The sequence below is a fragment of the Wyeomyia smithii genome, chromosome 3 (genome assembly GCF_029784165.1).
Source record: "Wyeomyia smithii strain HCP4-BCI-WySm-NY-G18 chromosome 3, ASM2978416v1, whole genome shotgun sequence".
In the NCBI taxonomy this organism is placed as follows: domain Eukaryota; kingdom Metazoa; phylum Arthropoda; class Insecta; order Diptera; family Culicidae; genus Wyeomyia; species Wyeomyia smithii.
In genome coordinates, this window is record NC_073696.1 from 220317890 (window position 1) to 220334566 (window position 16677).

Genomic DNA, 16677 nt, shown 5'->3' on the forward strand with positions numbered 1-16677 from the left:
GAAATGTTTTTGGTACCTCAATAAAAGAAGCATCTGCATGATTTCGTATGGGTGTAGAATATTGGTTCAGATCAGTTCTATTCGAATTATTTCGGAATCTGTTTCCATAATACATATGGGCTTGGACCAGTTTTTGTAAGTCAACGCAAAAGTCCAATTTTTCTTCCGGTTTCTTTTATGGCTTCTTTGTTTTAGCGGTATATCGAATATCTTCGAATTACTGGCACTTAAAGGGCCAAAACCTCCTCATTGGACTCATCGTTTGAGTGGAAATCTTCTACAAAATCCATCACTCCGGTACCATTGACGATTTCCACCAGATTCTCGAGGCTTGACCTAATCTTTAATGAAAAGCATTAACTCGAGATAAGGCCAAGCATATACCTCAAAACCTCAAAACTCGATGGTCCCGTATCGCCCGATATTCCCTGCGGAATCTTTTCGAGCTCCTTCACAAACGTGGCTCGAAGAGATTTCCATTTGCTTTAACCGTTTTCGCTTAAACCAGAGAATAAATTGTTAAATCGAATACTTTGTTAACTTTGTTTTTCAACTTACTTGTTAGTTCGCCTTGGCCACCTGCCTCCATAATTTTTCCAGCATCAAGTTATTCCGGTATTGCGTGAGAGTTTTGTCCCATTCTTAAATTTGAACATCACGAGACTCCTTTTGACTTCACTATCACAATACTTACCCGGCAATAGTGCAAGCAGGAGAACGGCTCTGCGCAAAACTGGTCATGGCGATGATAGCTGCTCAGCTGGTAAATAAAACGTAAACACACATAAAATACGCGAGAGAGGAATCTCCTCGCTATCGTGGCATCATCAACATCATCATCCCCATCGTCGTCGTATGAACGGACGTCGTTGTACGCTAGAGTCACTACCCCTACTAATACCTATTCGTCAACACACACTCAGATTCGATTAATACAAGAATTTGTTTTCGTTGCTTCTCGTTTTGCCGTACAGTACACTGCTGTGGCTGCACCAGCTGTTTCGTACGTTGGAGTGAGATGGAAAGAAAACAAAAATGTGTAAATGGACCCGCGGAGACAGTGCACGGGTGTCCTATTGACGGGGTTTTGGGTGGAAAAGGGGAAGCACCCGTAAGTGCAGACACGAATTGAGTTGTGCTGCGATGGACGATGAACGGTTCTTGTGCGCTCTCTTCGATGACGATGAGTAATGTAACGAAGCGAAGGAAGCAGAAAGGGATTTGTTTTGGTTTTTTTGACGGTGGATTGTGGGTCGTGGGGTTTTGGGGCGCCCGTTTGGGTGCATTCGAATCAAAATAAAGGTTTTGCCAGAATTAGTTTTGGAAAGCTATGATGAGTGCTAGGTACACTACTTAGGTACAAACACAGCAAATTAAGTATAGTCAGATGCACCTACACAGCGGAGCCAGAGGGAAGTGCTCTCGCTGGTACAAACACAGGCTTGCGTAGAACACAAGATTCGATGTGAATATCTAGCTCTCTCCGGACTGGCCATCAGGGTCTCTCTCTCGCTTGATTTCAGGAGTATTCGTTGCCAGTCGCATAGATTGCAATGGCAGGCAGGAGAACAAAGAAATAATATTGAAATTCGAGCGTTATATAACACAGAAAAACATATAGGAGCTAGCGCATTGCGTAGTTACAAATTGTCACTTTGAAGATCAAGACGTGTTTGTGGGTAGCTCCGCGAGTTTTCCATAGCAGAGCAGTCAGAAAAAGAATAATTGAAGTTCTTTTTATTACTGGTTGTGTGTTCTTCCTGTTCCACCACGGCGGCCATCATCCGACCGTCCGAGGGACCTATAATTGACTCGTCCCGTGGAATTTCGGAAAACGCGAGTGAAGAGATTTTGTGCGTGCTAGTTTATCAGCAGTAGGCGAGAAGAGTGTTTATTTTTGGGGCGTTTTTCCTGCTGAAAATCTTGATGTATGACGATAGACCGAGCTTTCCTTTGTTGTTGCAAGGTTGGCTGTGAGAATTTTTTTTGGGCGAACCCTTTAAAGTAGGGAAACGGGTGACATTTTGATTTTTTGCTGGTATTGAACAAGTGAACCGTTTATTTTTATAAACTCTTGAATACTGTTTGCACCTCGTGTTTGGTGTATGAGCTAGAAATCTCCGAAAAGAAAAACGCTTGTTGACTAATCGTACCAAGATGGCAGACAGTTTGGTGGAAACGCCTGCCTCCAGCTCCAGCCATTTGATCAATATTGGAGGAATGAATCAACTTCCTGCTGATTTGCAACCAGGCTCGTCGTCTGGAAACTCATCGATTGCCTCTTCCTCGACTTCGTCCGTTGTTGCTTCCTCGTCCTCTTCATCCTCATCCTCATCTAATGCCTCGGCATTATTGATTTCTGTGGCCACTCAACCACCGAGCCACGGTCTGAATTTGAGTGAGCAAATCATGACCACGGGCCAGGAGCTAAATCTCAGTTTGTCTAATTCGGGGAATAATGGCAGTCAGTTAGAGTTTAAAGACATCCAGAAATCGGGTCGCCCGTCCGAAGATCCCGACGAGGATGAACCTGAAGCCAAACGAAAGAAAATCGATAGACCTGCAACCAAGATGATCGAAAAGCTGGAGGCCCGTCTCGGTGGCATTCTGTGCTGTGCCGTCTGCTTGGATTTGCCAAGGACTGCGATGTATCAGGTAAATTTATCGATCCGTTTCTAACCAGTTCGTCCGCAATTCTCCCCTCACCCTCATTTCTTCGATTTTGATGTATGTATACAAAATCGCAAAATTTATTCTCCGACCCCTCCCAGATCCGAAAGGAAAATTTCCCACTCGAATGTGGGTCGTCGTAACACATTTTCTGCTTTATTCGCTTGTTTGCACATTCGCGTGATGGGCTCCTAATGGGTCCCGGTCGCTGTGTGCCAATCAGCGCAGAGAGTGCAGCTAGTTTGTATTGGTGGTTGTTTAATTCACTTGCTTTTTGACTTTGGTTGTTTCGGCCGTGCTGACGCAAGCGGTTTCTATACTTTTTGCACACATAATTTGCTCTCGTGCTATTAAAGTTACTCTTAAGATAGATCCTAAAGTCGTGCATTATTCTAAGGTAAAGTCTAAATTTCAATCGATGGCTTACGTCCACCTGTTCCGTGTGGTGATTAAGTCTCCTACTAACTAACCCAGGGAATGTGACACGTGTCCTCCATAATTTTACATAGCAAGCTAGCTTAACTGGCCTTGGAATTTACCCGTGTAGATAAGCGTATTCTATTTGCCACGCTCTCTTGCTTAGGAATTCAAATTGGTTCAATTTAAATGTATCGTACGGTGTCCCCGCAGTCAGCCTACCTTCGATATGCATACAATAGCAACAAAAGTGCCATACATGCTTGTGCCGTGGTTTTGTGTCGTCTCATGCAAGTGGTGTAGAAAAAAGAGAAATCCCTGACAGGAAAAAAAATCAAAATACACTGCGCAGATACCTTCCAACTGAGTGTTTCGTACACTAAAATGCGGAGTGCAATGTGTCTAACGACGACAGCGTTTGAGAGAATGAAAAACGTCACGAGCAAAACAAAAACAAACCTACACAGGCTCAGAAAAACGGGCAGCGGAACTACACTGAACAGGCGGCCGAAGAACTCCATTTTGATTGAAATGTCTCTCTTGTGGGTTACCTCTGCTGTGTCCCACAACCTGATCCTTACCCTGCCAAGCCTTACCCAGCCAAGCCACGTCATCAAAAATGCATTGCTTTTACCAGTCGACGTCAGCGTCCTATTAGCAAACATTCAGCAAAAGTCACGATTTAGAGACCTCCATCGCTATCGTTGAGAAACCGCCCGACAGCTGATCGAAACTTGTCCACCGCACCCGCAGTACATGAAGACGGTGGCTAGTGTGAAAGAAAATCGATTGCCTCACAAGCGACGATGGTGATGAGGGTCATTTTCCGCTATACCCCTTTGTACTTATCAGGTAGGGTCGCTTCCTCATTTGACTCCCTCCTTCCCTTCCCTCAAGCCCTCTAGCCTTCCCATGAAGGGGAAAACTTTATCGACTTATTACTGAGACCGTGATGCCATGAAATGTAAGGTCCAAAGAGAGCGAGCGAGCGAGTGAGCAAGAGCAAACTCAGTCACAGTTCAGATGGTAGTACAAAACACGAGTGAATCAAGAAGTATGCGCTGCAATAAAACAGCTGATTGGGCTTGGTATGAGTGTGCATATGAATGGCTGGCTGACTGTGCGACGGGGAAGAAAACAAATCCGGGAAAAGAAGAGCGAGAAGTTCTAAACCTGCTGTTTTAGCTTGTTGTTGTTGTTTTCGTTGTTGCTACTGCTGAGAGAGAAAGAGAGTGTGCGGATTTTGTACGCGAGCGAGTGCAGAAAAGCGAAAAAAATGCGACGTAATAAAAACAGCCTGCTGCTGGAATATGGGAAAACAAATATGGCTGCGGAATTCAAACTTTTCACGCCAGAAGGCAATCACCGAACCGAATGACCCGTATCGATTAGATAAGCACATTCGTTGTAGGATTTCTAGGGGGAAGGTTTTTTGTTCAAAGCCATCGATCAGGACATGAGATAGAGCATTTCTTCAACAGCAGTTTGTAATGAAAGCAAAATGACTGAATCTTGAAATTATGTAATAATTTTCCACCTTTTTGTTCCAAATTTTGTGTTATAAAATACGTACCCAAAAAACGATACTTTACGCATTTCCGGATAATGCGTTTTAGAACCATAGAATAACGAATTTTTCACGCTATTTTTGCAATGATTTATGACTTTCTTCATTGACAATAATAACAGAATGAAATATTAATTTAAATATAAATTTAACATAAATTCATTTGAGTAGATTGTTATACATATAATTATAAGTTCATTGCTGAAATTCCATTTTTTTATGTAGGACAACGTGTTTTTATCTATGCTGGGTTACAGTTTATGAAAACGAAAAGGGGCCGCCACGAATTTTACATAAGATTTCAAACGGAAGTAATCAGTAATAGAAATTATTATAACTGCGAGTTGATTTGATTACAATACAACGAATATTCAAGTAACTGAAAGCTATAGATCGATTGGTAACGGAAGTTCGGAACTCGTTCTTTAAACTTTTTGATGCTAATTAAGACCGGTTAAGGCTTGTTCAAAAAGGTCCCCCTGAAAGTAAACAACGCATCATCGCGCGATATTTGAAGTAAAACTTCGGCAAATGTTTCGATTGCCTTGCTTTCAAAAAAACGTGTTAACAGTGAGCAGATGAAATCTAGTTTGTGCAAGCGATACTCTGTAATTAACATCCTATTTAGATCGTAGCGAGATCTCTAACCGATTCCGCGGCCGCTGGTACTCATTAAGGGGAAATAATTGTCGACCGTCGAGGCCGTGGTTGTATGTACAGTTCATTCGTACGCGTCGCGTTCCGCTACAGTGGGCCCCCAAAGACCAGAAGACCTTGGCTCTATGGGTGCAGAGTAATATACGCAAATGGTGCCTCGATATCTCGGTTGACTACGCGTAAAATCTCACTCGCCCAGTTCGGTGTGATTATGTTGAACCTAACCGTGCGGAGTGCTTGTCTCTGCAGATGTTTCTAAAATTATAACACGGAATGATTACACACACAAAAAAGACAAAAACAACGTAAGAGTCTAGAGTCTGCCAGGGTGGAAGATATTTTTGGATTTTCGCCGCATAATTTGTGCTTCAGGCCAGCACGGTTCCTAAAGTTGAACGGCCTTCCACTGAAACCTACTGGGATGGGCCCGTTCTGGATGATGTAAAACGAAACAAAAACAGCCAATTTAATGTGGGTGAAGGAATGTCAGGCAAACAGTCGGTGGCGGTTTCCCGTCTAGAGTCTAGACAACTAAGAATTGATCACCCGAAAACGGGCCATACCTAATTTAGTAACAAATTCAAATGTATAACAATTTTGTCAGTTATATTCTGTGCTTCTACAAAATGTTACTGCCACTTGAGAAGTGACGATAATTTGTCAGCAATAAGGTCCATCATGCGATCGCCACTCGGTCTAGTGCTGATTCCGACAGCGCAACGGTCGAGTATATCAACAAACGAAGGGGAAAGGAAATGATCTAAACACTTGAGAAGCAAATAAAGTCGAGTTTTCTTGACAGTTCCACAAGAGTATGACGCCATCCTTTTGCTTCGCATATAGTTTAGGAAAGTTGCTCAATCCAAAAGTAGAACCCAAGGCGAACCAGTCGAGCGAATGGGTTTACAATGGCACCGCCTGATGTGTAGGAATTTTGTTATGAAAATGTGACGTTTTTGATACTGCTTGCATAATCACACACAGTCTGTTCTTTAGAGGGTGGACAGTTTAAATTTACTAAAAAAATTGTTTTGGAAACATAAACGTCCCATGTCACGTTTGAATCACGAACCTTCGCTATCGGATTGGTGTACATAACGGGCACGTGAGTTTTACATGCCATAAGTGTCGAGTCACACGCTTCCGGGCGCGAGGTGTGACATGTAAGTTCGAATAATTAGCTCATGTACTGAAGACCAGTTACTCTGTGCGGAACACTACTAGAGTTAAATCAGGTTATGCAATGGAAAGGGAATGTGAAATCACCCTGTAAACCGAAGAGAATTCGTGATAAGCTCTCGGTTTACATAACAAAACAAGCCTATTATAAGTTTAGTTCATGTTGTCGAGCTTATTCAAAGCAGGGAAAAATCATAAATTGAATACAGTTTTTTTGCAATATTGTTTGCACTAGTGCGTTCTATTTTGGCGACTGTTATCAGTTGTCATTGAAAATGTACTGCCTGTCTCACCCTGGATGACAACGACTGGCAGGGCACTTCGTATTTTACTTCCTCCACGAAGTACAATCTATTTTTGTCGGTTGGTTTGGCACCTTACAGTCATTGTTGCCGGTATTCAAGATTACGGATTTAGCTTTGCGGTGAAAAAATAAAACGAAAAATCCTTCGATAATCTGATTACATTTTTATGGAACAGTCAAAACGAATAATGGAATTACGCCGAGTACAGAGTTCTGTCAAAATACACCCCATAGAAAATGTGAAAGATTTCTCATGTTTGCGGAGAGCGGTTGGATTTTGGGTTTTTTTTTTTTCGAATGATAGTTGCTGAGTGTTTTGTTGAGTTTTTTTTCTGCTGAGTGCGACCGGGGATATACTTTAATTAAAAAAGTTACATTAAAATTAAGTGAGTGAGTGTTTGTGAGAGTAACTTTGTGCCAACGGTGAACGGTATGCATGTGCAACCACGCATTGGAGGCCGGCTTTTCTCGAACACATTCACTAGGTTTGCATTCTTAACGTGCACACGTAGTTTAGCTTAAGGTTAGCAAGACTGCAAATTTAGCGAATGGAAAGCCGGTTTCCATGGTAGAGACCAGACCAGATCACACCAGCAGATGTTAGGAATGATCATCATAATTGTCAAAGCCGAAAAAGCTTAGTGTAAAATGTTTTCATTTGATTAGCGAACATAAGAAATGGTTGTAATAGCTGGTAAATGTATACAATACACGATCAACATTCAGAAAATCATTTGAAAATGTTACAAAATAATTTTGTAAGATCATAACCTAACGCATAGCATATAGGTAGCATTACGATCTTTCATAAACTTACTCAAAATAATGTCAAGATTTGTTAGTTTAACAGTGAACAAACTACTACTTCATCATCCTTAAGCACTCTGTACCATTACGCATTCCACAATGTTCGAATCATCGTGAATTACTAAGAAAACGATGCAAAAATACAGAAGATTCTAAAAAAAAAAGTGAAGAAATCAAGATGTTCTGTACGAAACCAATCAAAGAAAGGCGAAATAAACATGTTCGAGGAAAATCGAAATCTGTAATGTTTTCATTCAATTGTTAGTGGCTAAGTAGGTTCCACTGCGTTTCGGTAGTCCGCTCGATTTTTTGTTGCCACACGTCGGGGTTCGCAATCGCTACAGAAATTCCGGATATATCACACACGGTGGCATATGTACGTGAAGAAAAGAAAAAGAAGTCTTGTCACTCACGAGCGTTGAAACTATTGTGTTTTAATGACTACTATTTTTCCTTTTTCTTTCTTTTTTCTTTTCCCTACAGGTAGGGTTAATTTAGTAAGTTTTCCTCCAGTTTTGTATCTGCGACATAAGCAAAATAATATCGAAACCTATCCTTACGTATATTAAGGGTAACCTTTCCTAAAAGAAACGATTTTTCAAAATTTCTCTCTTTTCGCAAATAATGAAAACCGGCCAGGATATCAATGATACGTGGAGTTACTATTCTTATTCCATATTAACCATTTAATTTCTTTTTCTACTTCTCGCTTGCTTTTTCCCAAAACGTTCATGCAGTGCACAATGGGTCATTTGATGTGCGCCGGATGCTTCACCCATTTGCTGGCGGACGGTCGGTAAGTATTATTTTCCTTCACTCTATTGTGCTGTTCATTCTGAGTTTTCTTTTTTTTTTTTGGCGCAGACTCCGTGATCAAAATGCGACCTGTCCAAACTGTCGTACCGAGATCAGTAAGAATAACTCATCCCGGAACTTGGCCGTCGAAAAGGCTGTTTCCGAGTTACCTAGCGAGTGTCAGTACTGTGGTAACGAGTTTCCGAACAAATCGGTCGAATATCACGAGAACAACGAGTGCGAGGAACGTCCGACCGATTGCTCTTACTCACGCATCGGATGCCAGTGGCGTGGACCAATCCATGAGGTTCCGTCCCACGAGGCCAATTGTGTGCATCCGAAAAAATCCGGCGCCGAGGTTATGGTAGCTTTGCAGGCCCATGATGCCCGTGCCGCCGAAGAGAAGAAGCTTTTCCTTACGTTGATCGATCTGTTGAGTTACGAGAAGATAATCTTCAATGGTAGCATTTCTTGTCAGTTTGCAACTGCATACTTCTATCGGTCTAACTTTGGGCGCTGTTTTCGCCGTTTGCTTCTTTTCTCGACTTGTTGCAGATCTCCAAATGAAGCCATATCGTACGGATGAGTACGTACACCGCTTGTATTACGAAACTTCGCGTTTTTCCGCTTTTAACCATCAATGGGTTGTGAAGGCTATCATCAATAAGAGTCAACGGGACCCACATCAGTCGTGTGATCGGGATATCACCTATCAGGTAAGTTCAACTACATGTTCAGGGATTCAGATCGTTCCAGCAGTTTTAAAAATACCGATTTTTTAGTTGATACTTAAGTCGAAAACCACCAGCCCGCTACCGATGCACTTTTTCGTGTTGAGGGGCCCATTCTCGGACATCAAGGTCGATACCCAAATCTATAAGCACGACTTCACCGAAACGGAAACGGAGAGTCCGTTCAATCTCATGCCGTTACCGGATACGGCAGAGTGTAATCGGCTGCTGGCAGCAAAGGCGATTAATTTCAGGTAAGCTTTGCAGGGCCAATGAAACAACGAAGGGGTCTAATAGTTACAGTCTATAGATATTGTTAACATTAACCTTAAATGTGGAAAAGGAAAATTTTCAAAAAGAGTACAATTCATGACTTGACAAATTTACGATATGTTCATTAGAACACCTGTGCTGTTGATAGACGCAAAATTGCCACATGTGTTCAGCTATCAGTTTTTAATGAATGCTGCCACTTGTTCTCCACTTGTTTTTGTTAGCTGGGAATTCCTAATAACGTTCATTCGAATTAAGACAAACAAAATCGAATCAAAAGCCGAAACCATAACCACAAAAAAACGAAAGGTTCATTAATGTTTCCAATATCAGATGACACCTGGAAAAGTTAATTTTGAACCAGAAAGTTTCAAAGAACCTATTCAAATTTGCTAGTTTAAAGGGAATTAGTAATAAAACCTAGAGACCAGAAATTGGATAACAGAACTAAGAAAAGCAAGAAAATGAACAGAAAATGAAAAATTGGAACAGAATACATAAAACCGAAAATAGCACTTCTTTTAAACATTCTTTTGAAGATTGATACACTAAAGCAAACGAAGCAAGGGCGATTTCTTTAAACAACTCGTTAGCGCTAATAAGGATTTTTTCCCAGTATAAAAGGCCCGGCCTCTACTGTTTGGTTTCATATCTGAACAACTTTTTTCAGCGGAATTATATTATGCGTACTGGGTGGCAATATATGTCAGGGTGTATCAACACTATGTTCGAATTTCTTAATTCTTTCATGAAAAAAGGTGATTTGTCTAATCTTCTGTCATCGCATTGATAAAAACATGTCATTGTATGTCAATTTGTGATATAACTTCTTCAACTTTTAATTGAGTCGTTTTACTTTACCAAATAGCGACTCCTTTTACGTAAACCAATATATTCTGAAGAGGGGCGACTCGTCCGTAGGTGCAACCTGTGCATTGCACATGAGGGCCTCAGGCAAAAATTGTATAAAGTATTGTAAAGACTAACTGGAAGCTGGATATTTCAACTTTTATTTACAATAGCAACAAACAGAATAAACTGCGTTGCGTTCGCGGACATTATTGCCATTACTTCCTCGAACAATGATTTTCTGAATTTGTTATTGAACAGGTCGATTTCAAAGCCACCGCGTCCTTGCCCTTATGGTATTTCTTGATGAACGACGCACTATAAATTTCACCGTTCACGGCTAGTCGGAAGCGAAAGAAGAGCGGCTTTGACATCCCTTTTCGTTGATTGTCAGCCACAGCTGGTTTGTGAAATGAACTTTACTTGGGAGCTCCCTTCCTTCGTGGAGGAAGTAAAATATGGAGCGCCCTGCCAGTCGTTGCCATCCAGGGTAAGACAGGTCTTGTCGTTCATCACCACCGTCCCGTCGCGATTCGGTGGGAAAATTACCTTGACCATCTTATTCAGCCGCTGCTGCAAAGTCATTGTCTGCAACTCCGAGACCAGTGGACGGGAGAGCCGCTTCCTGACATGCATGTTCATATTCGTCAGGTACTTTTTAACTGTTTGGCCGGTTGCACCAACCTCCCGGCCAAGTGCACGTAGTGATATAGCCACTTTTCACTTGGTTTTCCTCTCCAGCATCCTTTGGAACATCTTGTCCGTCAGGGTCGTCGAACGTCCGGAACCATGCTTTAATTGTTGTCCAATAAGGCCAAGATTTCCACAAAGTGCCGCACGATGTCCGTTTTCGACGCGCACACTTCTAAACGGAGTAGCTTCACTGTTTCCACCATCACCGTTGGAGTTCGACTGATAGAGCTGTCAAATTTTTCCCTCTGACTCATAGGTTACTATGATTGATGATGTAGTTTCGTCAGTGCGTCGGCAATTTTTGTCCATTTTTACTGCAAACGTTATAACAACTCAACAATATATTTAAAGAACTATTGATTTAGTGACTTTTCCATGGCGTTTGAAAATAAAATATACTAGGGTGGGGACAAGTGATCGATTTTCGAGAATCAAGTTTTTGTGGTTTCTTTTGGGGCCCCAAACAACCCTGAACTTACCGGAAGTCGATTGGTTTTGTCTCCGCTTGGCGCATTGCATTTCAAATTAGTATGAAAATTTATATGGGAAAACCTATTTTTTTGCATTTACCTTTTTAGAGAGCTCAATAATGCTCTAATAATGCACTACATTATGTTAAAGTATAGTATTTTAGATGCCTAACAACTTTGCAGAAGGCACTGAAAAGCTAGAATGTCCCTAAGAAGAGCTATAACTGTTCAAAGTTGAGTATGTCGATTTAAATGCAGAAAATCTTGTTTTCTGCCAACATTACCAATGTACTGGCGCCAGTAAGATTCCCATCAGAAATAATCTGTCGTAACGAGTTTATACACTCAGCTGGATCAAACAAACAAATTCAGGTCAATGTTCTGGGCGTAGATAGAATCTACAACGTGTGTCAGGGGTTACTTCTGATGGAAATCTGACTAACGCCGGTACACTGGCAGTGTTGGCAGAAAAAATGATTTGCAACATAAATTTCGACGTACTCAACTTTGAACAGCTCCAGTATTTTTTGGGACATCCTAGCTCTTTAGTGTATTCGGCCAAGTTGTTAGGCATCAAAAAACCTACCATGTCATGAAACCTATGGTTTGAGCCACTTTGAGCTCTTCAGAATGGAAAACGCAAAAACGTTGGTTTTTCCATACAAATCTCCATATAAATTTGAAATGCAATGCGCCAAGCGGATACTAAACCAATCGGCCTCCGATAAGTTTAGGATTGTTTGGGGCTTCAAATAGAACAAAAAAAACTTGGTTCTGGCTTTTGCTATCAAGTTTCGTTTTTTCCATATATCGATTTCCCACCCTAATATATACACTACCTGCCATAAGTTTGGAATCACTTCACTGAATGTTATGACACCCAGTCAGCATCCCGAAAAGTTTATCATCATCCAATATGGGTAAATTTATATAACTATTCATATAAATATATCGGAAACCGACAAATTAGAGAGTTGTGGTCCTCAGAAAAGTTGTTCAAGAACTTGTGAAGGCTTTTATTTGGTACATAGTTTGTTCGAAATTTGACCGCAACGTGGCGCTAGTGTGCATGTAGTTTTGAGTATTATGAACCTTATTCACCTCGCGAATCCGACCATTTAGAAAGTTATCATCCTCAGTAAAGTTGTTCAAAGGGTCAAGAGATTTTTTTAATACACTTTGTTTGTAAATTCGACCGCAACGAGGCACTTATGTACATGCATAACTTTGAAAATTACGAGCATTACTTATCTGCTGCGGTCTTTCAGAAGGTTATGTAAAAAACTTTGCTGAAGACCACAGTTTTCCAGGAGCTCACAAGCACCACATAGTTCCGTATTAAACCTTCAACCTGAAGACCGCAGCTTTCTAGAAAGTAATAATCCTTTATTACAAAATTTTAAACAAAAACGTGACTCAAAGTTCATGCATCAGTTAATTCTCAAAATAAGATTATCTTTACAGGGTTAAAAGTAGCGATTGCCTGAAAACTTGCTGACAATTTTTCGCTGCTGTACGACACCATTAGGTGAATTAATTCGTTTATTTTTAAATATTTTTTCTCAGTTTTTTCAGAAATGCTATTAAACCGAGATGCTTTTCATGATTAATTCGAGAATGACAAAAACAACGCGTAAAAAAACAAACCGTGTTAAAATCGACACATCACTGTACTTACAATATTTTAGATTTTCATTACTCGTGACTCTGCATTACTCGTAATATCAATGTGTTCGCTAACATTTTGCGTGAAAATCACAATTTACGTGTTTCAAAAAAATATGCTGATTGCATCACTTATTACACACTTAGTTTATCTCGGCAAACTTCCTAACAGCTGAGCGAGCTCGGCGAAGTTTTTAACAAATGTCAGCAATATATTTCGACGAACATTCAGCAAATATATCGATCTACCGTGAGCCAGCAAGCATTGACAACTCGTTTGCCGAAGTTCTTGGAAATTCTGCCGAGAACTTGTAAAACATTTTGCTGAATTTATCAGCTGTTGAGTTCTTGGCAACAAAATCTAAGTGTACGAAAAGTTGATTTAAGTAAATTTAAAGCCATTAAACCAGACATCTTGGTTAGCGAACACAAAGTGAAAAAATTGGAAAATTTGTGAAAACATCCGCAAGTTACAGAGGTTTACAGAGCATCTTTATTTTTGCTTGACGTCTTTCGATTTGCCAGTATTTATTCTTGCCTTCGTTGGGTTTACAACTCACATCTCGGAAAGACATGTGAAGACGCGGAGCATGAACACATCTTCAAAACTGTCCTGGCATCCCGGGTCCACGTATGAGATTTTAACTTTGTACACTTAGAGCGTTGAGTAAACCAATGTCAAAATATATACGACCTTTTAGAAAGTTACTCTTGAATCTCGAAACATTTTATACCCGCGTAGAATACTCAGTTTACCGAGTCCGATACGTGTGCAAAGTTTTATTCAAATGAAAAATGGTTCGATATTCGACGATAGGTCATTTGGTGTGGTTTTGCTCTGGTGGCCTATTTAGTTAGTACACATGTCAAATGATCTGGAAATTCGCAAAAATTCAATCGGCAATTTTTTATTTGAATGAAACTTATCACTCCAAAACTTTTAAAGCATTGTAGCTCAGAAACCTTAGATTTTACACACAAACAACCTGAGAGTGAATTGTAGAGAACAAATGTAACCTTATGAAAAAATATACACGCTGAAAAAAAAAATTGTTTTCAGTGCGAAAATTTCTGAACGAACACTAAATTTCGATTTATAAAATGAACGAGTGGAATTGTCTCTTAATTTTTTATAATGAAACCTAAAGTTATACGTACGCAAATTTGCATGAACAAAAATGGTCTTTATTCGACCATAGGTCATTTGGCATGAGAACGCTCTATTAATATAGTTTTTGGTGGTATCAACAATAAATCTAACACATGATATAGCCTCAGAATCATTGCAAATAAAAGAAAGTACTATTATATAACAGTTTTTTTTCTTATTTTTTGCAGGCTAATCATGTTTTTGGCATCGAAGTAAATTTCCGGCACAAGGAACAGATTCGTAATTGGTAACATGTTGCATCAACATTTTATTTTAGCTTGATTTCTTAGCTTCGAATGATAAAAAAATGTTTGTTTTTACTCTTTTTACTCGAGCTTGTATTGATTACCATGATTGATTTGGGTATTCTCTTAAAAGCCAAATTATTTTTTTTTTCGTTGGATAGATTTGTATTAAATTTGTGCACATGAGTTGCACTACTTCAATTAAATACAGTGATAGATATCCAACGTATTTTATTCTTCTCGAATTGGTTTTAATAATCTAGAAAAACTAATCGCACAAACGATTCCCAAGCAGTCAAAAAAGCATCTCTTATGTTTTGAAACATATGTAGAAGGATATCAAAACTACTTCATTAATTTGTTCTATCTGCAATGGATAACAGGTAAAAGTGAATTAATAAATTAAATCTTTTGTAGTTATCAGAAACAGTGCATCTATTGTATATTACTCACTCAAAACGAATAATTAGATAACAGGCGTGGATTCATTAGTTTAGTTGAATATTGTTTTTCGCCACAGAACAACCCCGACACAAATGTAACCTGAATGTTCCACCAAACCATACCTTTCTCCGTAAACCATTTGTTCTGGTAATTTATTACTTAACTATTGTTTCAGTACAATAGTTAAATAATACATTGTTGAACCAAGTGGCTTGACCGGTCCTGCGTTCGTTACGTTACTGAACAATTTTTAAATAATAATACATATATTTTTATCTGAATGCCATTCTGTACAAATCAATACACTAGTTTACTGTAGGAAATCGGTAGCCATATACGAACGGGGTGACCTGTCCGATATCGAATGACCGTTAATTGTTTAATTTAACAAAATATACCATGTGGAGGAGATTCTGCCCACTATAACGACTCTGTATTTGTCCATAACGTTTCCGTACCGATAAGTTTGCTAATCAGATTTTGTGATACGATCAACGCGGAGAAAACTCGCGGTGACGCGGGTGTCTTCGTCGCGTTCGAACAATGAAGAAGCATAGATGGTGTTATTAGAAGGGAACCATTTTTTTCTAGATTTAATGAAATTAAATAAGCAAAAAAAAGAGGTTTGATAAAAATCAAAGAATATATATAGATATATATTTAACTTAGTTGTAAGATCTTCTCACAGCTGCAGCATGTAAGAAAATCACTTTTTCATCCTACCACCATATACTCTCCATGCATAAGCATAACTACAATGCACAGAAGAGGGAAAATTTTGCAATTTATTTCAATTTTTTCATACTAGCTGTTAGGTGATAGCATAGACATAAGTTCGATTCTTTTCAATCGTTTCAATTAACACGTCTATCGTCAAGCTTTGATCTAATTTAGAAGAGCTTAGTGGTTTGAATAAATATTTTTTTCAATATAATGTAAGGATAAATATTATATTTATATGGCCCATATTATATAGCTGATAGGAATATGTCGTCTATAAGATGTTTTTCACTTTTACCTATTTTATTTACAATCAAATGTTTTGTTTTAATCCCATAATAAAAATATTCTTATTCGAAGTTCTATATTTTCTGCCGTAAACATATTCGAAAGGTCTTTCTATTCTATGGGCGTCTATTGCTTGGAAAAGCCTGGAAACTTCAAACTATAAAAAAAAGAATTATTCTGTAAAAAAAATTGTAAAAATCAAGATTTTTTTTTAATTTAAATCTTGTCATTTTTCATTGCTGTTTTCTCCATTGCTCTGTTTTCTCCGCTGTTGTTTACTCCGAAACGTATCTAGTTAAAAGAGGAAAAACACTGCGTTATGTATCTGTAAAATCGTTCAAATTTGTCCACGTGGTATGTGAATGGCCCCTTTCCTAGAAACCTGGAGATGCCACTATGTATATAGAGGCTGCCTATAAACCACATTCTAATAACTGGTTATTCCAGATATCAAAATGATTTAGTCATACATTTTTTTATAATTTGTGTGAAACGTAGTTTCTGGTCAATCCCCTCCAGCCCCTTAATAGTTCACATTGTTTGTGACCGGCCCTATACTTATAGCGAATTTCTTTATTCTACCAGCGCACCTCGTTTTGACCTGGAAGCGCACTAACTGCTGTCAAAACCCTTCTTTATTCGCTCGATTTTGACCCAGTTTTGACCTGCCGTGCTGCCCGAAGCGCACTGTAAAATTTGTCAGCTTCAACCCACCACCGCACGTGCTAAGTTCGTAAACAATTATCTGGCATC

General features: G+C 39.4%; 1 protein-coding gene across 1 annotated transcript; it reads left to right on the forward strand.

Moving 5' to 3' along the window:
- Positions 1-1624: 1624 nt before the first annotated feature.
- LOC129726919 (zinc finger TRAF-type-containing protein 1 homolog) lies at positions 1625-15995 on the forward strand. Its single transcript, XM_055684177.1, has 6 exons — positions 1625-2655; positions 8339-8397; positions 8466-8857; positions 8952-9112; positions 9179-9381; positions 14416-15995. The coding sequence occupies exons 1-6, from the start codon at positions 2158-2160 to the stop codon at positions 14441-14443; spliced, it is 1341 nt and encodes a 446-aa protein (XP_055540152.1). The 5' UTR covers positions 1625-2157; the 3' UTR covers positions 14444-15995.
- Positions 15996-16677: the final 682 nt, after the last annotated feature.

Coding starts and splice junctions, on each gene's coding strand:
- LOC129726919 (XM_055684177.1), top strand. CDS start 2,158: ATGGCAGACAGTTTGGTGGAAACGCCTGCCTCCAGCTCCAGCCATTTG. Junction 2,656..8,338: donor CAAGGACTGCGATGTATCAG/GTAAATTTATCG, acceptor ACGTTCATGCAG/TGCACAATGGGTCATTTGAT. Junction 8,398..8,465: donor CATTTGCTGGCGGACGGTCG/GTAAGTATTATT, acceptor TTTTTGGCGCAG/ACTCCGTGATCAAAATGCGA.